Here is a 23,649-nt window from a genome sequence, read left to right as displayed (position 1 = left end):
CTTGACAAACTGACTTGACAGGTTCCCCCAAAATAAACAAGAGTTAGACTTAAACCAATGAAGGATTTCTCAGATTCCTCATCTTCCTAAATTTGGGTCAGAAAACGACTAGATATTTTTCATTCGTCCAGGTGGTGGTGGGAGGAGGGTAATTGCCATAGTGTATTTCATCAAATTTGAAAACCAATGATGTTTTTACCTGCCACCAAGAATTCAGAATCTGCTTATTAACTCGTACAATTTTCAAACAAATTCCATAGGATCTCTGTATTCCTGTTATAGTCTTGGAATATTTAGTTTTCTGAGACTGCAACCCTAACTATGCACATATGTCTGAGGGTGAGCCCCCTTGAACTCCATGGTTCTGACTTCTGGCTAGACATGGTTCGGCTGTATACAAGCTCTGCATAAAATGTCTGTTTTACTTTGAAGTCTTGTCTATTGCAAAAATGCATCTGTTTTGTCTCAGGTATCCACAGCTTTTCTTCCTCCTTCAAACTGCAATGCAACACTCCTCACCCCCCGCAAACCCTGTAATCCCCATTTTGTGAGAGTATTGGATTTCCAGTGGTAGCCATGAAGATTGCTACACTTGGAGATGGTGAGCTTCATGTAACGTACCAATATAATAAATATGTAAGGAAACAGGAAACCAAAATAAAGAACAAAGCAAAGGATAATAATTTTTTAATTAAAAAAACAAATCCAGCCAGTTTTCTGGTTTATTTGCAATATTTGGCAGTTTTAAAAAAAAAAGATGTCAGGCGAATCCTCTGCCAGGAAAGTCATGCTGTACGATCATCCCTTTTTCCAAGAGGAGTGCAAAGCAGTTTTGATGTGGGAGGAAGGGGGCAGTGGTCGCTCAGGGTGCCTCATCCTCCTTGACTGGTGTCAGGACAGCCGAAGGGGCCTCCTGGCCTGTGAGCTGAAAAAACACGGCAGTCTGAAAGAAAGAAGAGAGACCCCACTCAACGCAATGGACGAAACCAGGTTTAGAGCAACTCAGGTCTTCACGCTTTGCTGTGATGCTCTCTAGAGCAGGGTTGCCAAACATGGACTGCGGGCTAGGATCTGGCCCATGAGCCCATGAGCCAGCCAAGGCACAGCCAAGCCAGCCAAGGTCCTGATCTGGGCTGGCAAGCCTGCTGCGGGCTCCCGATCTGGGCTGGCGAGGCCCGGCCCGGCCCGACCAAGTGACATTTATGTCATGTCCGTCCCTCGTAACAAATGAGCTTGACACCTCTGCTCTAGAGCAAGGGACCCCCACGTGGCGCCTATGGGTGCCACAGTGTCCTCTGAAACCTGTCTTGGCTCCCGCTGAGGGTTTCAGAAATTGGGAAGGGCCAGGTGGAGATCTGATTGGCTGCACAGATTCAAAAAAGCACGGCTTCAGCAGCAGCTGCCACCGCGGAACCTTCGGTGGGTGACTAACCCAGAAAGTTAAGTGCAAGGAAGGAAATGTTATTTAACAATATGATAATTTAAAAATGCATCCTGTGGATTAGAGCTTCCCCCTGAAATGTTAAAGAATTATTACTAGACTAATGCATTACCTCACTAGCTGACATTTTCTGATTGGCTCTGCTTTGTGTGGCAGCCGTTTTGTCCTTTGCCCGCACCACCCTGTGTCCGAATTCCAAAGATGCCCACAGGCTCAAAAGGGTTGGGGACCCCTGATCTAGAGTGCCTTAAGGACATAAGAAAGGCCCTGCTGGACCAGACCAAGGTCCATCAAGTCCAGCAAACTGTTCACACAGCAGCCAACCAGGTGCCTCTAGGAAGCCCACAAACAAGATGACTGCAGCAACATTATCCTGTGCATGTCCCAAAGCACATAATATAACAGGCATGCTCCTCTGATAATGGAGAGAATAGGTATGCATCATGACTAGTACTCATTTTGACTAGTAGCCATGAATATTCCTCTCCTCCATGAACATGTCCACTCCCCTCTTAAAGCATTCCAAGTTGGCAGCCATCACCACATCCTGGGGCAGGGAGTTCCACAATTTAACTATGCCTTGACTCCTTCAAATAGCTCTTGGGGGCCGCATCAAATGATTCTCCATGCCCAGGGTACATCATGATCCAAATAGCAGTGATCATGAGCATAATGAACATGTGTATGATCTGCCCTAACTATGCGCATGATCTGCCATAGGTCAGGGAAGGCAGCCTGCCAGATGGATCTAGACCTTGAAGGCATTCATGTTGTTCCCAGCAGCTTACTACATTTTTTTTTCTCTTACTGTTGCCCATTGGTGGAAACGAAGACACAAGTCTCCTTGCATCTTTCATGTTTACATTTCTGATTGTTCCTATTATCGTATGCCTTGAGAAACCAAAGGGTTTCTGTTAACTTGCCTCTTAAGGGAATCTGTCCAGAAATACTCTCTAGCGCTGTCTGTGAATTACTTCCGAACACCCAAGTATGGCTCTCTCCACGCCACAGATTCTCCCCTCCCAAATAGCCACTCCTCCACTCCGGTTTTCATTTCATACAACCGACTTCCCCATCTAGGCAATTACCGTTTCGCTGAAGCTGTTCCGGCATAGGTTGGCACACCCAAAGGCAGCCGTGGTGATGGTGATGAAGAACTCCAGGATGGTGAAGGCCAGGAGAACAGCAGACATGTGGTGCATTTGAGTCTGCGGGAGAAGCACAAGGACCACGTCATTGCTACGTGCACAAGCACAACTCTCACAATGTGTAGGGAAGTGCAACCGCATGAGAGGGATGCTGCACACATCCTAACTAGAAGAGGCGCCGGAAAGGCATGGCAGGTCTCACGGGCAGCCTTAGTCACTAGGCCCCTAGCCCACTTTCATTACTTTCGTTCCGCCCAAATGCTCCATGGGAGGTTCAGCACATGAAGCTGCCTTATACTGAACCAGACCGTCAGTCCGTGAAGGTCAGTACTGTCTACGAAGACTGAGACTCTCCGGGGTCTCAGGTGGAGGTCTTTTTCATCACCTATGGCCTGGTCGTTTGTAACTGGAGATGCCAGGAATTGATCCCGGGGCCTTCAGCACCCCAAGCAGATGCGCTACCGCTGAGCCCTAGTTCTGTAGCTCATGGTGGGAATAACTAGAACATAGAGAGCCTTAAGAGCCTTCGACATTATATAGAGAGCTTTCTTCCTTCAGAGGCAACTTTCACCAAGAAGTGAGCTGCTCCCATTCCTCCCCCCCCCTTTCTGCAGACAAGGCAAACTCACGTAAGGGATGGTAATGATTTCATGGCAAATTTCAGGTGGAATGTCCATGGTATAATCTAGATCACATTTCTCGCGGTGTCTTGAAATTGCTACTGAAATAGAGAGAAAGAAGATCCCGATGCCAGCTGCCACGGTACTCACAACATTCATTGTCAGCATGCCTTTCACCTACAGGGAGAAAGCAAACCATGAATTCTATTAGGTCCCACCTCCTACCGTGGGATCCCTGGTGTTTCCAGTCTCCACAGATGGCAGTCACACTTCATCCTCTTTGCTTGGTTGTCCCTGCCCTTTATGACAACCCCCTGGCATGGACAATTCCAAGGCAGGCCTGGGACCCATGCCCAGGCACTGCAGAAAGAGAAATACTTGAAATATAGAGGATGGAGCAAATTCCAAGCTCTGGATCAAAGGAAAACAGGATCGGGGCCGGAAGCTCCACATCATTCAGGGGCTTAAAGTCGGGCGGCTAAGGGTTGGCCGCTCCTTTTTGGCTTATAACAATATGGTGTGTGGGAGTTTTTTTTAGTTGCTTTGCTACATAACCCAGAGATTCCTATAGACAATTTCTACACAACCCTGAAATTCCTGCCCCATCATGTTGCAACCGACTCATGGCAACCCCGCGGAGTCTCCATCTCACGGGGTTTTCAAGGCAAAACATGAGCAGAGGTGGTTTGCCATTGCCTTCCTCGGCATAGCAGCCCCAGTCTTCCTTGGTGGTCTCCCCATCCAAGGACCGGCCTAGCTTAGCTTCTGAGGTCTGCCGGGATGAGGTTAGCCTGGGATATTAGGGCTGCTACTGAGATTCCTATACAGATGCAAAAATTTCCAAACTGTACTCTAGCATTATTGTTATTAAATTCATAATTGGTTTGATTCTTTATTGGTTGCGATGATGGGACACAGATTTCAAAGTATATCCCTTTCTCCTTCCTTCCTTCCTTCCTTCCTTCCTTCCTTCCTTCCTTCCTTCCTTCCTTCCTTCCTTCCTTCCTTCCTTCCTTCCTTCCTTCCTTCCTTCCTTCCTTTCTTTCTTTCTTTCTTTCTTTCTTTCTTTCTTTCTTTCTTTCTTTCTATTAAGATCCTGCCTTTGAGAGAGCCTCAGGTCAGGAACTGTAAAATGTGTCTTAAAACACAGTATCCCAGATTTTTTATATGTCTGCCAGTTCATGGTGTCAGATCCCATCATCCAAGTCCTAAATTGGATAGTTACCAGTGGTATCTTGGGGTTCCTGGCAACTGCCACAGACAGGGATCCAGAGATGATGTACTGTGGAAGAGAGAAAAGGAGATCAGAAGGAATATGAAGGTCTGAATCTGAGCGCCTTGTATTCCCGCCTCTGTTCCTCCCACCCACTAGATCAGAGGAAATTATTTTGTCATGTGGTCGAGGACCCAGGATCCCAAAATGGAGCTTCTGTCCAGTCCTAGAATTCCAAAGATTTATCAAACCATGGTAGGTTATGTAGATTGTGGTGCAGCCATAACTATGATAGCACTAACCCTTTCTTGGAGTTTGCAAGCTAACGGAGAGTTCTAGCACTTTCCAGCTGTCCATGAACTCTGTTTGCTTAGAGTTGCTTTCACCTCGGAAAGTTAATTGAAACACTCACAGAAAAGTTAAGCTTACCTGCTTTTTAGTAGAGGTTCAGAGCTGAGATTAGACTTCTTATCTTGCTATATCAGTTGTAACTGGTGCACATGCTGATCGGCTTATTTGCACTCATGTTGATTATCTCATATTTAGTTAAGAACCGATCAGTTATCTAGATAATAATCACGTGATGGTGATAGAACAAGTTTAGCGAAAGATAAGATTAATATTTTTCTATGAATATACACTACTTTGACAAGGGAATCAGATGTCTTTGGAATGAAGTCTCAGAAGAAGATTAGGTGAGATTTCTTGGGAGATAACCTGGTTTTTTTTTTTATAATCCCTAAGAGCAATGAGACAAATGCTGAAACCTGATTTGCTTTTTAAACTATTACCTGCTGTGATATAATTAAGCAATGCTAGGAATTTTTAGAATGTTAGCATTTATCTTCACAGTCATCTTCAGTCATTTTTCATGCCTGTATTTACTTCTGCCTTTTAAAATTAAGAGAACAGTCTCATTTCTTAATAAAAGATAAAACTTTCTACAGTTTTTCTGTCTGGTTTGCTGTTAAAAGGTCAAAGAACTGAACTCACCCCTGTCAAGGAAATGGGTTCCCATAATTCCTGCAGTTATAATTTCTTTGGTTCAGGCTTTTTGGCTTACTCTAGATTGATATTAGACTCTGAGCGGTTGGCATATAAACATTCCAGCCTGCAATTTATTGCCGTGGACGGCTTTCCTCTACAACCCCTTTACTTTTTTGGATTATCAGAATGAAAGGTCGTTAATCACCCTTTAAACAGATAAATCTTAGAGAACTCTGCTGCTAAATAGTTTTGCACAGGCAAAGCCTTTAAAAGTGTTTAGTTCAGCCCCTCTAGCTGGATGCAGGAGGGAATCTCTCCTTACAGTGGAGCACTAAAGATCTCCTGAAGCCCAGAACACAAAAGGAAAAAAACATCATGCATTTCTCCAGGTTCAACCTTGAGGATAACATCTGAAAACCGATCATTCTTGTTTCATAACCCCACCCCCAATCCCTCTGCTCATTGCAATCATATATAGTCATCGGGAAAGTTATACAGAAAGCCCTTGGTAAGGTGCCCCCTCTCCAATCTAAGGGTAGAGTATGGGGATGCCCCCCAATAACGTCTGCCCACTCTCCCAGGATATGTTGAGATGCTCCCCTGTGTTGGGGGGATTCTGAGCAAAGAAAAGCCATCAAACACTAATTAGTCTAGAATTCCATTTTATGCACAAAGGAAGCTCTCGTCTGTTTAAGGCAAGCTTCTAGTAACACTGTCTAGTAAAATCCCATCAATGCATCTGCCGGGCGAAACTTAGGATGGTCGGACTCTCCAAAGCATGGTCCTTAGTGGGCTGAAAGCCTCGAGGTCTGCTTCTTCCAAACCTGCATGTGGATAATTACCAGGATTCCCGTCCAATATGGAGTTTTGAGATGTTCTTGACGGGTATAGAATGCATTATATTCCGCCACAGCTATAACAAGCCCAAAAACGAATTCCAGGATGCCGATCAGGATCTGCGTGATCTGCCATGACAGAGGGAAATGGCCTGTTAGCATCATCCTGGTTTCCGCCAAATTAAGACAAGGGCCACCGTTTTTGTCTAACAGGGTGGTCATTTCCATGTATGGCGGAGGACAGGAATGCCGTACCCTCATGTGTCAAGTGTGGTCTGTGCCTAGGGTTGCCAACCTCCAGGTAACGTTAATGAAATAACAGCACCAGCTCAACTTATTAGTGTCTATTGGATATTATACTTCACCAATAATTCAATATCAGGTAACCAAGATCAGTTATAATCACTGTAATATTGAAATAAAAAACAGGTTATTTCACCAACAGCCAACAGAGATCAGTTCACCTGGACAAAATGGCTGCATTGGAATTTGGCCTCTCCCCTCCCCAAACCTCGCCCTCATCAGGCTCCACTCCCAAAATCTCCCACCTGTGATGAAGAGGGACCTGGCAACCCTACCTGAGCCCAACGCTAACACCCAGACTGGAAAGCCAATAGGTTTCAGGCTGTGGGACGTTTTCACAGGGGCTCCAAACCTGCAAATGGAGCCTCTTTCTATGGAGTTGGATCCTAATTTCTCCTCCAAGGAGATCAGGGCAGGAGAGATTTTCTCACCAGCACCCCATCCCCAATTTGCTTTCACCAACAGCCCTGTAAGGTAGGTTAGGCTGCGATGATGTGACTGGCCCAAAGTCACCCAGTGAGCTTCGCGGAGGCAGAGGTTCAGAACCAGGTCAATTAGGTCCTACTCCGACATCTAATAGCCATACAGCTGGTCTATTTGCTGTGCTTCATAGCCAGCGTATTAAATTTCTCACGTAGCCGTTTCTGTTTAAAGTCGTGCAGGGAGTGGACACTTCTACACCCAGTGGGTAGAGGCGGAAAGCGCCGTGGAGTCGCAGCTGATTTCCACCACCCCATAGAGTTTTAAGGCAAGAGATGAACAGAGGTGGTTTACCATTGTCAACCTCTGCATAATGAATCGGGACTTCCTTTTGTGGTATCCCATCCAAGTACTAAGTGGGACTGACCCTGCTTCTCTGTGTGAAAGTGCCGTCAAGTCACAGCTGACTTACAGTGACCCCCAGCAAAGGGGTTTTCAACGCAAGTGAGAAGCAGAGGTGGTTTGCTGTTGCCTTCCTCTGCAGTCTTCCTTGGAGGCCCCCCTTCATTGTAAGCAAATGGGTTGCCAATCTCCCGGACTGGTCATGGCAACTCCAACAGATGCATGCCACCGCCGTTCCAGACATGTGCCAAGCCCCAAACGCAATGGGGAAGGCTCCCGCACCATCCAGTGATACTGACAAGGAGGAACCATGGGCAGAGAAGCCTCTCAGAGAGAACCAAAGGGAATCCATTTTCTCTGACCCAGTCTCCAGCAAGCTGTCATTTTGCAAGAGCTGCCCAGGCATGCACGCAATCCTTCCCCCCCCCTCTCCCCACATCATCTGTATGATTGATGGCCCATCAGAAAGCATCGAGATAGCAGTAGCGGAGGATCGTCCCCTGGCTATGCAAAGCGACGCACCCCGGATCCAGCCATATGCGTCTTTGTTCAAGATCGTTAATCTCATCTGCAAGTGACTCCCGTTCCCCGCCCCCCCCGGTATTGCATAAATTAATGGAAATAGAATAGTTTGTGTCAATTCTAATGATTACAGCCAAGATGTTGTATATCCCTGGTATAATGAAACTACAGTTGTAACATCTGCCACACATAGGACCAACCGTAACCGATTATATGATTATGACAGTGAATCCTCTAGTCTGTCTAGTCGTGGTTCCGACAGGGAATATAATTTACGGTCCCGTTATGTTAGAGGACGTGGCAACTCACGTCCTTTTCAAAGGCGCAGAGGAGGGAGGAACAACAGATAGTGGTTAATTTATCTCAACAACATTTTTCTGCAGATGAAATTCGAGTTTTAGAGTATGGGTTAGGCTTTGTGCCTACTCCAGCTTATTCACCATTACAGACTAAAATAGATATATTCAAATTCATACGATTATTGAAACTTAAAGAGAAATTTGGAAATGATACCACGGAAGTTTCTAATACATTTAGACCTAAATCAAGATATATCCCCCCATCTTATGATCCTCATATTGCGACCTTTTATGATGTAGTCAATCGTGATATTACCAAATTAGAACAGCACAAAATGCATAGGAGGCACAACTTACCAAAAAAAGATTTGGAAATTCTTAATAATTTGGCCAGTCTCTCTAACATCATAGTGAAACCTGCTGATAAGGGCGGGGCCATAGTTATTTTGTCTAAGGCAGATTATAACAATGAGATTTACAGACAGCTTAACAACAGTAGATTTTATTGCAAATTATCTCATGACCCGACGGATGAGATACAACTCATCATTCGCACGGTTATTAATGAGGCATTAGCAGATGACCAGATTACAACACAAACAGCTGAGTTTCTTTACAATAAATTTCCCAAAATACCTAGATTCTATATCCTTCCTAAAATTCACAAACCTACACGACCACCTTTAGGTAGACCAATAGTGGCTGGCATTTCTTCCATATTAGAACCATTAGCTAAATATCTTGAGTCATTTTTGAATACTTTCAGTAAAGCTACCAGTGCTTATATTAAAGATACTAGGCACTTTATTAGCATAATTGAACAAGTCAAGGTTCCTTTAAGCTCAGTATTGGGCACTCTAGATGTTAATGCCCTCTATACTAATGTACCGACTGATGAAGTACGAGCTATAATTGAGACACTTCTTAACACTCGTTCCAATCTACAACCATCTACTCAGTTCTTGTTGAACTTATTTGACATTGTGACCGAAAAAAACTACTTTGTGCATGATGATACATTTTATATGCAAACACACGGGGTAGCGATGGGCAGCGCATGCGCCCCATCGATTGCTAACATTTATATGGTAGCTTTTGAACATGCACACATCCTACACAACAACTCATTCAGCAACAATATCGTTCTTTATGTTAGGTACGTGGATGATCTGTTCCTAGTCATGTCTGATGAGCAGAGCTTCCACGCATTCAGTGATTGGATTAATTTACAAAATCCACATATCACCCTTAGTGGTGAATGCAATAGTGTAGAGATCCCTTTTTTAGACGTTACCGTCTATAAGAAGATTGACGGTAAATTGGGCGTGCGCTCATACACCAAACCCATGACACGCAATAGCCTACTACACTACAATTCCTTTCACCCGCTTCACCTTAGAGATAATTTACCCTTTAGTCAGCTTTTAAGATTAAAAAGAAACTCTACAGAAGAAATTGACTACAAAGAGTCTATGCAACAGTTCACACAAAACTTGAGACAGCGAGGTTATCCATCACGGGTTATTGAACGAGCTAGATTTAAAGCCCAACAGAAACCTAGGGCTGAACTACTTACAGACACATGCAATACAAAAGAAGATCGTCTCACCTGTGTATTGCAATACACATCCATGTCTCCACTTATCCGGCAAGTTCTCTATCGCCATTGGCATTTAGTGCAGCACTTGCCAGGATGTTTATTGCCACCCCGTGTAGCATATAAACGCACACGTTCTCTTAGAGATATGCTTACACAGCACACACACAAGAGCAACATTTCAAATCTTCCTCATGGTAATTATAAATGTGGCTCTTGTTTAAGTTGCAAGTACATGCTTACTGTGAAGGAAATTACACATCCTATTACTAAGAAAACCTTCAAGATATGCAGCTTTAACAATTGTGACTCACGCAATCTTGTGTATTGCGTAATTTGTTCCTGCCGGCAGTGGTACATTGGCAAAACGTCTAGACCCATCAAATATCGCATCAGCGAGCATAGATCTAGAATAAGGAACCAGGTAGCTGAGGCACCTTTAACGGCGCACTTTCTTAATAAAAATCATAGTGATGAAGACTTATCTTTTTTTGTATTATGGCGCTTTGAAAGCTCACACAACCATGACAGGGTTGATCTGGAATTGTTGTTGAAGCGACAAGAGTCTAAATACATCCAGCTCTTTGACACTGTACATCCTAAAGGTTTAAATACCACATTAGATTTGTCTTGCTATTTATAATTGTAATTCTGTATATGTTCTATCATGCCTTGTAACATTGTGTCATTGCACCTTTAAGAATATTACTGAATCAGTGTATCACGTGGATATTTTGTATTTAATTGGGGCGGTGACATGGCTATTTTGCCAACGCGGAAGCTTTGTTATTAACAGCAAGCGTGTAAGTAATTGTCTTTATAGTATATAGTATATATATATATATATTTTAATTCTATATCATATGTTTATGCCGTTGTACTGCATTTTTTTATTTATGTTATCAATATAGTGGCCCCTGAGGAAGGCTATATCTAAGCCGAAACAGAAAAACAACCGGAAGTCTGTTGCATTTCATCTTACCTCTTGTATGGTCGTCAAGTTGAACCTCCTTATGAGAAGGATGAGTTCCTAGTGACTACGCCAGGATTGTATAAACTTTCGTTTAACATTTATGCCATTTTGAAAAATTGTTTATGGTTATATAGATACTGGATGTATCTTTGGCGTTTTCTATGCTTTATTATTTAAAAACTAAGTGTTTGTGCAGTTTTGTGACTGTCTTTGATTTATTAACTATTCTACAGCACGCTAACTTAAGTTTACTACTCTTCCCCCACCCCGGCAGCTGACCATTAGCATTTTTGTCACCTTTTGTCTCACACGGGAACCACGAAGGGGTAATCCAATCACCCTGCCCCCAGAGAAAGGTATAACTGGGCTCTCCTTTAATCCATATGCTACCTTAGGTCTCCCCCTTGCATACTTGCTGTTATTCTGTCGGTCTGGGTAGCAATGCCAGACCACCCAGCTCTCCAGCCTCGCTGGTTGAGCCATGGGAATCCATACCCCTTCTCCCTCCTTTAGCAGCATGGAACCTTGGAAATCTGCTTCTGGACCAGTATCACCCGTCTTCAGAGGGCCTGCCACATTGGCAAGTGTCTCTAACACCTTTGATTCCTAGACTCTGTGTGTTGTGTGATGTGTATGTGTAATTTTGTATGTGTGTGTGTGAACATATAATTTGAGTAAAATTCTTTTAAACCTAATTCCATTGCTTCTGCCTCATTTTCTGGTCATGGTATGGCCGCTGGTATACAAAGGTTGCATCCCTGCTTAAGTTGTGACCCGTGCCAGTTATTGAACGCTAATTCCCCCATATAATAATTCTTAACCGGGCATTTTGGCTAACATCATAACTTCGGTAAATTTCTCTTCCCACAGCCTGAGACCTATCAGCTTTCAAGTCTGGGTGTTAGCGTTGGGCTCAGGCCACGCTGCCATAAGAGTTACACTCATTTGATGCTCGGAGGACATGTTCTCCACTTGCGCTGGGCATGTTATCTAAGGGTAATCTTCCTTCCTATCTGGATTCTCTGGTTAGTCCAATGTTATGTAGAATCGTTAAGCAATCAAGATTTAATTGCCCTTTTTCAATGGCTTTGCTGGGCCGTATGCTAAGGATCTCTTTTTCAGACTGGCTGTGTCCCTGCCCTCTTCAGTTAGTGGACTCCTTGGTTCATATCCTTTTGCACTTTTCTTATGTATACCAACTTTAGTATATTTCAGGCTTGGGTTTATTGGGCCCAATTGTTTTTGGTAAACCAGGAATAAGCCAAATACCCATACTGGTAAATTTTGGTATTATAGTCTATGGGGATTTTTTTCAGAGTTCCTGTGGGGGCATTTTTGGAGGTAGAGTCCCCAAATTTTCAGCGTGGCTGCAAGGGGCTCTCCATGGATGATGGAGAGCCTCCCACCCAAAATAATCAAATCACCCCCTCAAACTAGCAACCCCTCCCCCCACAACCAACCAACAGGCAAGGGCTTGCTGGCTTCTAGCAATATGTAGAAAATAAGCCCCAAATACAACTACTTGTTTAAAAGGAAAACAATGATATCTTAAACCCTTCTATGTCTTCTCCAGGCAGCAGGCAGGAAGGAATCCAACCCAAGCAGCAGGTTGCAATCCAGGAAGTCAGGATGAGGCACCAGGATCCAGGATCGTAGAGAAAGAATCAGGCAGCAGGAGCTAAAGCCACCAAACTCTCAACCGTCCTGGTCTGGGAACCAGACCTGCTTTTATTGTCTTTGGCCAAGCACAGAAACGTTTGAAAATAATTCCAGCCCAAAAACACCTTTTGTGATTGGTGAAAGAACACTGTTCTTCCTTACCTGGGTTCCTATTGGCCACTGAGTATTCCTGGCCCTCCTCCCTCCTCCTCTCTAGGTTGTCCTCTATTGCAGTCCTGGCAGATTGTACCAGCTGGATTTGCAGCAATGTAAAATGCATGGCTGCCATTGGCCACATGGGAAGCTTCAGCGAACCTTCTTAGGAAGTGGTCCATTCTAAGAGCCTGGTCACTTGAACAGCACGAGCCGCTTCAAACTGATCTTTATCAGCTGGAGATCAGTTGCAATAGCAGGAGATCTCCAGCTAGTACCTGGAGGTTGGCAACCCTACCTGAGCCATCCAGGTCAGGGTATGACAATAGGTTGGCCCAGTAAGGAAAGAAGCAGGAACAGAGGCAAGAACAGAGGCTTTAATCACACAGAGACATAACAGGCACTCTTCTCAAGTGAGGGAAAGAGCCTGCGTTCTTGAGTCATCTCTTGTGGCATGCAAGGGCTTCCCGGTACTCCTCACTTACCCCGAGGGCCATCGGTTCACCCTTGTACAACTTCTTCACGGGCCGAGGCACAGAAGGGCGTATTATGCTCTTTGAAATGGATTCCTGTGTCCCTGGATCCCTTAGGTCCATAGTGGCTAGCGAGAAGGTTACAATGTGAATCAGGATCTGGAAGAGATGACTGGCTGCAGAAGAGGTGGAGGGGGTGGGAAAACAGAGGGGGAGAGAAAGAGAAATTAGAGCAAATGTCTTCAAGCAGACTCCACTTTGGAAGGAAGTCACAGCTGTAGGAGAGGGACCGGCAGAGAGGTCATCTCTCTGTTCATTAATCTGGAATAAAGAGTTGCTCTGCACAATTATGTCTTCAGCCTGGAATTCTGATCACACCCCTAAGCATGTATTTCCCTCCCCCTTTTCCTGCTCTGTAAGACCAGGAGGCCGAGAGCTGATACAGTGCAACAGACACCAACGCACAGCTTTGCATCCTGTGTTTATCCGTGGGTGGCACATTTGGTCCCATAGGCAAAATCCCTCCTTTGACAAGGATGCAATGAAAAGACAGACAGAACCAGGGTTGCCAACTCCAGGTTGGGAAGTTCTTGGAGAATTTGGGGGGGGGTGGAGAATGTGGGGAGTGGGATTTGGGAAGGGGCGGGAGCTCAGTGGAGCATAATGCCTCAGTGTCCACCCTCCAAAGCAGCCTTTTTCTCCAGGGGAAGCAATCCGGGTAGTCTGGAGATCAGCTGCAATTCTGGGTGGTCTCCAGGCCCCTGCTGGAGGCTGGCAAGGATACATGAAACCCTTGGGTGTTGTGTTGCCCTTCAGGGTATTATTTATGGCAATTTTGATCCCAAGAACGAGTTGTGTTGTAATTGGTATACCATTCTCCTAAAAATGCCAAGTCCAGCCTCATGCTCAGCTAGGGAGGGGCCGTGGCTCAGTGGCAGAACATCTGCTTGGCCTGCAGAAGGTCCCAGGTTCAACCCCCGGCATCTCCAGTTCAAGGGACTAGGCAAGGAGGTGATGTGAAAGACCTCCATCTGAGACCCTGGAGAGCCGCTGCCGGTCTGAGTAGACAATACGGACTTTAATGAACCGAGGGTCTGATTGAGTACATGGCAGCTTCACGTGTTCATGGCTTTGGGGAGCGGCTGTGGCTCAGCGGTAGAACATCTGCTTGGCATGCAGAAGGTCCCAGGTTCAACCCCTGGCATCTCCAGGTAAAGGGACTAGGCAAGGAGGTGATGTGACCCTGGAGAGCCGCTGCCGGTCTGAGTAGACAATACTGACTTGGACCAAAGGTCTGATTCAGTATAAGGCACCTGAAGCCTCTTGCCCTTGAGACGGCTAGAATTGAATTCACTGAACTCTGGAACATGTGGAATATTAAAACCAAGAATGCATCTGGACCCAGCTGGTGAAAGGGCAATGAAGAAGCACACCCCATCGAGGAGGGGGCCACGACCAGGAAAGGAAAAAAATGGGGACAAAAACAAGCCTTGGGAATCTGCGCCTAGGGTTGCCAACCTCCAACTAATAGTGCTGTAAAATAGCAAATCCAAACAAGAAAAACAGCAAAAGCTCCAAATTCAAGATACAAAATATATTCACAAACAATGTTCAATAATCAAAGGACTTGCGTTTACAATACACAAAATACAAAACACAACTGTACCATGGATGCACAAAAAAGCGCAAGACCAAAAGGTAGGTGAAAAAGGCATCAAAATGGTTTAATAGTGGAAAAATCCAAAGCGGTTAGTGGCTAAACTGGCAACTGGACTCTATGGCACTGAAGTCCCACCCCGCCCTCCTCAGGCTCCCCCCCCCAATCTCCCGCAGATGGCGAAGAGGGACCCGGCAACCCTATCTGCGCCGCCGCTGCTCTTGCCCAATGAGGCTCTCCAGCAACCAACGCACAGCGACACTGCCCCTCCGCCGACTCACCCAGCCGGGCAAGCCTTCCAGGCCCCGCCACTCCAGGGCTGCGCAGGGAGGGAGCAGCAGAGGCGCTCCCGAGCCGTGGATCGCGGGAAGGCCAAGCCGGACCGGGGTGCAGGGGGTGGGGGGCTTGTCAGAGGCCGCCAGAGCCACCTTTCGCTTTCATCCTTCGGGCGGGGGCGGGGAGGGTGGTTGACCACCCCCAGATGCACCGCTGGGCGCCCAAGCCCCGTTGGAGAAAAGCTCCGTCGGGAGGCTGCCCGGGCGGACGCGGAGGAACCATCCAGGGACAAAGGCGCAGCAGCAGCAGAAGCTGGGTCACTGGGGATGTGGGGGGAGGTAGTGTAATGCCCAGATATAAGGGCTGGTTTAGAACACTATGTATTCATACGCACACACATGGAAGCTTTGGGAAGTTGGCATCCGGGAGCCATGAACCAACAAATCATGCTCTCTGTGCCTGGTACGGCCTCTCACCAGTAGAGAGCTCTGAATTACGTTCATCTTCAGAAATGTGGTTTCTGGTTACCGAGCTCACAAGATCAGGCACTCACTAAGTGAAGCCTTCGGCCAATATCTATAGGTTATTCTAATTAGAGTGAAGTAGACACTTAATTTGCATTGGTGCTTTTGTGTATCAATCTGCTTGTCAGCAGCCATGGGCCTGCCCCATGTGAATGCATAAATGATACTGACTTTCCTTTGTTTCTCAGGTGAGTAACTCTGCATCTTGTTTGTGGGTTATTTCACCTCCAGGGTCTCTGTTTAGCTAAATAAAGAACTGTTGCTCTTTTTAACCTCCTCCTAATTGTCTTCATTGGACTCTATAAGACAACCAGAGCACTTCAGTAGTTGTTAATTTCCTGCATTGTGCAGGGGGTTGGACTAGATGACCCTGGTGGTCTCTTCCCAGGGCCGTCTTAACAGCGTTATGGGCCACTGGGCAAACCAGTGTGCTGGGGCCCCTACGACAACCACTCACAGGAATAAAAAGTAAATGGTCGATAATCAGAGACAAATCACAATGTCCATTTGTAACACAATAACATTGCAGCAAATAGTATTTTATAGTTTAGTATAGTCTAGAGACTACTGTGTAGTAGTATTTATTTATGGCAAGTCACTTAACATACACAGATTAGCATAGGGCCCCCATGCTCGTGCGGCCCCGGGCAAGTGCCCATTGGGCCCATGCGTTAAGATGGCCCTGTCCCTTCCAACTCTATGATTCTATGATTTTAAGCCCGGGCCCGGGAGGTGGCAAAGCGGGGTCCAATTTTATAGGCACCCAGTTTTCCTCCGTTTGGGGCCCCATAAAATTGGACCCCCTGACCCAGCCTTCACTTAGGGGTCCTCCTAAGGAGAGGCAGATACAGCTCCGCTGAAAATGCCTCCGGCCTGCCAGGGCGACAGGGCTCTTCGCTCTCTTCCCCGCCTGTCAGCTGATAGGCGGGGAAGAATGCAGGCCGGGAAGAGCCCGGTTGCCCTGAGTGGCCGGCCAGTGGCTGGCCTTCCGATGGGCCCCGCTCTCTTCCCCACCATATTTTCCCGTGTATAAGACGACCCCCAATTTTTACCTACATTTTCCAGAAAAAAAAACATCATTTTATATACGGAAAAAATACGGTAATCTATTGTATGGTTCCAGACAGGTGGGTATATTGAATGGATACAATTAGGGCTGTTGATTCGGTTCGGCCCGAACTGAAAATCAGCCGAATTTCCCCTGATTCGGTGGTTTTTAGTTGGGGAGGAACCGAACTCAAAACTGGCGGGCAACCGGGGGGGGGGCCGAATTCAGCGAGTTCAGGAGTTCATGAATAAATTCGGCAAATTTGGCCATCAGTAAGCAGCATAACCGTCAGTAAGCAGCATTCTCCTCCCCCGGCCAATCGGTGGCCAAGCTGGGTCTTCTTCTGGCCAATCAGTCAGGATTGAGTACTGGAGGAATCAGCTGATGTGCGGCTTGGCCGGGGAAAGAGAGAGGGGGGGGAAATCCTGGTGTATGTGTGTGCGGGGGTGCTTGTGCACATTCGCTCCTTTCCGTGGCTGCAGGGGGCGCATTTTCTGGGGTACAGACACAAAACTTTCAGGGGATATTCAGACAAGCCTTCTTAAGAGACCACCCAAGTTTTGTAAACATTGGGTCAGGGGCCCCCGAGATATGGGCTTTCCCCTTTTCCCTATTGGGATGCATGGATCACCCTCGAGAGATGCATACATATGGATCTCATATTGGATACAAATGGAATCATATTGGATTACCCAACCTTTCCTGATGGAACAGAAGACAGCCACAGTAAGACCCCTTTGGGGGCTTTAATCTATAATTTTTCTTTTCAGTGTGTGTGTGTGTGGGGGGGAAAGCAGAGTCTGTGTGTGTGGGGGGAGGGAGAAGTTTCTGTGGGTGGGGGGGAAGCCAAAGGGGGCTTTTGCCGGTTCTGCCTGGGGTGTGCGTTCCCCCTCCAGTCTCTCTCTCCCTGGTTTGAGGGGGGGCTTCATTTTTATGTCTTCAGGTTTTCCCTCATTCATAAGATCAGTTATGTTATTTTGATGCTTGCTCAAAACTGGTTTTCAAATGGTGACTTAAAGAATGCATCTGCCTGGTCCCAAGTCCAATGCAAAAGGAGAAATTCCACCCCCTCCTGCTCATTATGCATAGCTAGCTGCCTGTGTCCCTTTCCATGGTTTGCAAACTCCCAGGTGTCAGGTGTTGCTTTGCACTGTTGCAAAGGTGTTGCATTGCGTGCTTGTGTTGCTTTTTTTAGTTGTATTGTTTTGCAAAATTCTTCACACCTGCCCCGCCCTTTGCATGTTTGCAAAGGTGTTGCTTTGCAGTTGTGTTGCTTTGCAAAGTTCTTAGCAGCTGCCCTGCCCTTGCTCTCATCAGCTGTTTGTCGGGGCTGGGAGCTTTGTGCATGGGCGGCAAGCTCTGCTCAGAGATACACATTAAGGGTGGGGGGATCCCTTTCGGGGCCCATATCTCAGCCCCCCCTGATCCAATCTTTACAAAACTTGGGGGGTCTGGCAAGAAGAGTCCTTTGAAGCTCCTCTGAAAGTTTGGGACCTCTACCCCCAAAAATGCCCCCCAGAGCCACGGAAAGGCGCGGTTGTGTTTTTAATGGCTTTATTCGGCCGAATTTTTCCCCTGAACTTTGAATTCCCGCCGAATTACACAGATCCGAAGTGGGGGAGTTCGGACTTCGGCATATCCCGAATCTAAACGGGCCGGATTCAGCTGAATCCGAACTATACAGATTTTTTTTAAATTCAACAGCCCTAGATACAATGCTGTTATCTCTATGTTGTCTCTTTCCTTAAGGAAATCATTACATTCCCGTTTATCTGCCCTCATATGGGCATGCTATACAATATGTGTGGGATAACCCCTCGTCTGCAATGATGTGGAAAGTTAATCAGCTGCCTGTTCAAACTCCCTCCAGTTAGCAGTGTTTCTCTTAAGATGCAAAAACTGTCCATAAGAGAGGTGTTTTTTTTTAAATGTCTAGGGTGAAAAGAATTATAATAAAGTAACAAAATTTTGTTTGTGGATTTCCTATATAGATGGACTCCTAAAGTGAGATCATCGGAAACAAAAACTATGGTGTCCGAAAAGGGTAACTCAGTAGAACTCCGAGTACCAGTAAACTTAATATGTGGGTTCACAGTGTTAATCCAGGTCAGAAAATCATCAAAAACAGTGGGTTTATAAAAAATAAAAAAACAAATAATCAACGTACCTTTTGTAGCCTAATGTATTATTAACGAATGGGTTATTATTAAAAATAAATAACGTCTCAAATGAAATACAAATTGGCAATGGATGGGGCACAGGCAGAGCCCATTGCCACTCCCTTGATTTGCAGATAAATTTGTTCCTGGAATGTGGGGGGGAAATTTCTCAAATATCACTTCCAATAAATCCAGATGTGTATGTGAACTTAAGAGGTCAGATAAGACCGTTCTACATTCCTCTAAGGGGCATTCTTCACGGTAGGTTTCGGTGCTGATTCAAGCCGATTCTGACAATAAGCCGACTTGACATCTAGAGTAGCCAAAACACTCCCAGGGGGAATAGTGGTGTTTTCAATAAACAAGAAATTGGCGGGTGTCTGCAATGTAAAATCTAGTGCTTACGAAAGGCTGCAAACAAAAGTCCAAATATTTAGATAGAGGATCTGTTAGAGATCCTATGCCTGACTCTATAGGAGGGCCAGGTGGAGAAACAATATTGTTGTGAATTTTAGGCAAGATGTAAAAAATAGGCATCCTAGGAAAAGGATTAATTAGAAAATCAGCATGTTGGAGGCAAGGAGATATGTTTGCTGATCTGTCGGCTTCCAGTATAATGTGATGCTTGTGCGTCCCTTGTGTATCTGTACTGTGGTGTCCAGGAAGTTTATTTCTTGTTCAGATAAATTCATAGTTAGATTGTTGAAAGCCTGGTGAAAAATGCCATCAATGAATATCAAGTAAAGGAGAGGTGCCAATGGGCTGGGGTACAGAAAACGCTGTTCTACATCCAGCATGAAAATGTTGGCATACTGTGGAGCCATGCAGGTGCCCACGGCTATGCCACCGATTTGAAGGTCTAACTTGTCACCAAACCTGAAGTAGTTGTGGGTGAGAACAAACCTGCAGAGTCCAGTGGCAAGATCCTCTGTTTGGGCCATAGGAACAGGGCTTTCAAGGCAGTGTATAAATTCTTGATAAACACAAATGCCTATTAGCAAACCTTGATGGACCAAGGGTCTGATTCAGTATAAGGCAGCTTCATGTGTGTTCATGTGTGTACCTACCTGATTTCCGGGTAGTTATTCTCTGTTTCTCTGTGGGCGGCTTCCCCCGGCCCTGTTTGAAGCCATGACGGACTTTCCTTCCACTTAACTCTCCCCCCACCCGAGGCCCCACAACTTCTCATTGGTTGACACTGCTTAGTATTGGCTTACTCCTCCTGTAGGCAGGTATTTTCTGGGATGCCTGGAGGGGGGAACTAGAGGCCGTCCATCAGAGGGACCAAAAAAGCTGGGGGGGGGGGACACTGCAAGTATGACCAGGAATGCAGCAAGGTAACCATGAAGGAAGCATAGCACATGCTTTCACACATGCCGAATTAATGCACTTTCAGTAAATTAATAGTAAACTTGATCATATAACGAAACACCATTTGCCTTCAGCAATAATGAAAGATAACTCTTCTCCCATCTTTCTTTCTACTCCAGCGGTGGCAGTACTTATTCTATAGATGCATAAACTGATGGTCTTAGCAATATTCTAGAGATTTTAACATCTAATTGGTTGCAGTGGCCTAATAAGCTTCAACCCTGAGTGAGCAGAGGAGAGTTTTCTCTACTCTGTCATGACTCACATCTTCCCTCTGACTCAGCCAATAAGCTTTGCACACAGCCCCCGAAAAGTTCTGGGCACAAAGCCACACTAATCCTGAGGGATAGTTCATTGGCCAAACATCTTCTGGAGGGATCTCTGAATGACAACTCCACTGCTGTTGGACAACAACAGAGACCTCTCTGGATACTAGGGTTACAAATCTCCAGTTGGGGCTGGGAGATCTCTGGGAATTACAACTGATCTGCAGATCACAAATCAGTTCCCCTGGAGAAAATGGCTGCTTCCCCAAATCTCCAGAAATTTCCCAACCAAGAGTAGGCAACTCTACATGGAGACCCTTTGCAGATTTACTGCATGAAACAGCAAAATAAAATGCATTAAAGTGCATTGAAAGTGGATTGAAATTGCATTATTCAGTATGTATGAAAGTGATAGTCTTGGGCCCTCCTTCTGCACCCCCAATGCAGTCAGTAAACAACACTGCCTATGGAATATCAACATATAGTTAATTGTACAACATTTAAGAATGGTAAATGAATAAATAACCACAAATGCTGATTCACTAGATTGGGAAATAAGATTCTTATTTGATTCTGCAAGTCCAGAAGGTCACAGGCAGGATGGGCTGTGATGGAGGAGGTGGGGGGGGGGGGGGAGAGGAGAGCCTGGATCTTGGGGGGTGGGTAGCTAAAGAACTGATAGGAGTTCCTATCAAGCTGGCCCCATGTCAACTGGAGTGTACGTGTGTTTTCTACATCTCCCCTTGACTAGTGTGTGTCTAGATCAGTAAGTGGGGATATACCTTCCAACTAAAAAGTGCCAGCTTCAACTGCTGCTACCACCAGGCTTCTGAAGAAGACTTCTTCACCCACATGGATGAGCAATCTGCTTCAGACAGCCCCCGTGGTCAAGACTTCGGCTGGCTCCGATATCACCCCCCCCCCCGAAAACCTGCTCTGAAACTAAAGGTCACCCTCGGTAGAGGCTTTGTTTCCTCGCACAGTGACCATCTCTTGAAATCAGATTTTTGATTAACATATTAAAGGAATTGGTTCTTGCAGGTTATCCGGGCTGTGTGACCGTGGTCTTGGTATTTTCTTTCCTGATGTTTCGCAAGCAGCTGTGGCAGGCATCTTCAAGATGCCTGCCACAGCTGTTGGCGAAACGTCAGGAAAGAAAATTCCAAGACCACGGTCACACAGCCCGGATAACCTGCAAGAACCGATGAACTCTGACCGTGAAAGCCTTCGACAATATATTAAAGGAATGTTCACAGGATGTAATTTGCCACCAAAAGAAATGTTTTCTGTGCCTTATTTTTCTTACATGTAAGACTTTTTCCTCAGTTTGAAAGTTAATTTGCATGGACATCATGTTATGTATCCCAGATACGAAGGCAGCCCCCAGACTGTGAGGCGCCAGCCTGTCAATCGGCTCTTTCTGCCAGTCCTTGTCAATGCTGAACTTCTGAACCTGAAAACCAATGGACAGCTTGGCTTGCAAATGCTGGAGAACGGGGGCAACCCCTTTGCAGGCCCATAAAATTGGACCCCATCCCAAAGGTTACCAAACTTCAGTGACCGTCTAAGGAGAGGCCCTTGCAGCCATGCTGCAAATTTGGGGGGCTCTACCTCCAAAAATGCCCGGGGAACGCCCCACCCCCCAATGCCAGCACCGCATTTCTCTTCTGGGATTCGGGTCCCAGAGTAACTGCAGTGTCAGGGGAGTGGCATGCAGCTCTGCAACGCTCAGGCACCAGAATTGCCCCTGGTGCCAGCATAAGTCCCTCTTATCATGGAACAAGAGAGCACTTAATGCTGGCGTTGTCGTCACACCCCCTCTTATGCACTTCCAGCCCATTTCTCAGGAATGGGCTGTTAGAAAAAAAGATGACTTTTTGAACAACTAATCACTGGAGTCTCAAGATATTTATTAGGAAATTTTTATAAACTGTTATTGCAATATGATACTGAAACAGCAAGTAAAAGATTTCATGATACAATGGATGCAGAACTTTGAAGGGGCATACACATGAATCAGTGGGAGAATCTTTGGACTAAAGAATTAAAGTTTACAGAATGTCAAATATTAAGAGAGAGTTGGAATAAAATGGTTTTCAGGTGGCATATCACACCTAAAGACATAGCAAGAGCTAACAAAGATTACAATGGGAAGTGTTGGAAATGTCAGAATACAGATGCAACATTTTATCATCTGTGGTAGACATGTAAGAAAGTAAGGAAATACTGGATAATGATACATGATGAAATGCAAATACTCAGGTTTGCTTCAAATCTGACAAGTATGTTATTAAATATCTTGACAAGTAATATCCCCAAAATATATAGCGCACTATTCAAGTATATAGTGATGGTGGCAAGAGTAATATATGTGGCAAAATGGTAGGCAGACAGAAGAAGGCGACGACGAAGACGACGAGTTGGTTTTTATATGCCGACTTTCTCTCCCACTTAAGGGAGACCCTTCCCTTCCCACAACAGATACCCTGTGAGGTAGGTGGGGATGAGAGAGTTCTGAGAGAACTGTGACTAGCCCAAGGCCACCCAGCTGGCTTTGTGTGTAGGAGTGGGGAAACCAACCCAGTTCACCAGATTAGCCTCCGCTGCTCACGTGGAAGAGTGGGGAATCAAACCCAGTTCTCCAGATCAGACTCTACCGCTCCAAACCACCGCTCTTAACCGCTACACCACGCTGGCTCTCAGATATGACTGAATGGATGAATAAGCTAACAGAATATGCAATTATGGCAAAGCTAACATCTTTCATACATAATAGACCAATTTCAGAATTTCAGGAAAAACTGAATGTTTTCTTTAATTATATAGCTAACAAATAAGAATGGAATTAAATCAAAACCGAATTAAAATTATTTAGGTAATACATGTTTTTATAGGAAATATATTATTAGATATGAAGACATACTGAGAATGTAGAGTATTGTAATTCAAAGAAGTTAATTGTTAAAATGTAATTTCAAAAAAATGTAAGAGCCATATCATCTGTAATATGAGTGTTTATGCTTGAATGGCTGTTTGTGAAAAGAAATGAAATTTGTTTTTTTAAAAAGAGTTAAAGCTATAGCTTTCCTGAAGCTCTTTAACTCTCAAAAGCTCACACCTCAAAAATCTTGTTGATCTCTAAGATGCTACTACTAAGATGCTACATGAAGCCTTTAAGAGAGGAGTGGACATGTTCATGGATGGGTATTAATGGCTACTAGTCAAAATTTGTACTAGTCATGATGCATATCTGTTCTCTCCAGGATCAGAGGAGCATGCCTATTATATTAGGTGCTTTGGAA

General features: G+C 45.3%; 1 protein-coding gene across 1 annotated transcript; it reads right to left on the bottom strand.

Moving 5' to 3' along the window:
- Positions 1-862: 862 nt before the first annotated feature.
- LOC130475498 (membrane-spanning 4-domains subfamily A member 4A-like) lies at positions 863-13,196 on the bottom strand. Its single transcript, XM_056847288.1, has 6 exons — positions 13,059-13,196; positions 6,252-6,374; positions 4,435-4,491; positions 3,219-3,386; positions 2,530-2,649; positions 863-943 (listed from the first exon to the last, which is right to left on the bottom strand). Exons 1-6 carry the CDS (start codon positions 13,167-13,169, stop codon positions 863-865), a joined length of 660 nt encoding a protein of 219 aa, XP_056703266.1. The 5' UTR covers positions 13,170-13,196.
- Between the last annotated feature and the right edge of the window lie 10,453 nt (positions 13,197-23,649).

This window comes from Euleptes europaea, chromosome 3 (assembly GCF_029931775.1).
Source record: "Euleptes europaea isolate rEulEur1 chromosome 3, rEulEur1.hap1, whole genome shotgun sequence".
Lineage (NCBI taxonomy): Eukaryota > Metazoa > Chordata > Lepidosauria > Squamata > Sphaerodactylidae > Euleptes > Euleptes europaea.
The sequence above is the reverse complement of the archived record's forward strand: the minus strand, read 5'-3'. Positions and strand labels throughout refer to the sequence as shown.

Bases quoted from the DNA above. Each gene is read 5' to 3' on its own strand.
- LOC130475498 (XM_056847288.1), bottom strand. From the start codon at position 13,169: ATGGACCTAAGGGATCCAGGGACACAGGAATCCATTTCAAAGAGCATA. The intron at 3,387-4,434 runs GTAACTATCCAA...TTCTCCCTGTAG, and splicing joins GGAACCCCAAGATACCACTG to GTGAAAGGCATGCTGACAAT. The intron at 944-2,529 runs GTAATTGCCTAG...TCTTTCTTTCAG, and splicing joins GGAACAGCTTCAGCGAAACG to ACTGCCGTGTTTTTTCAGCT.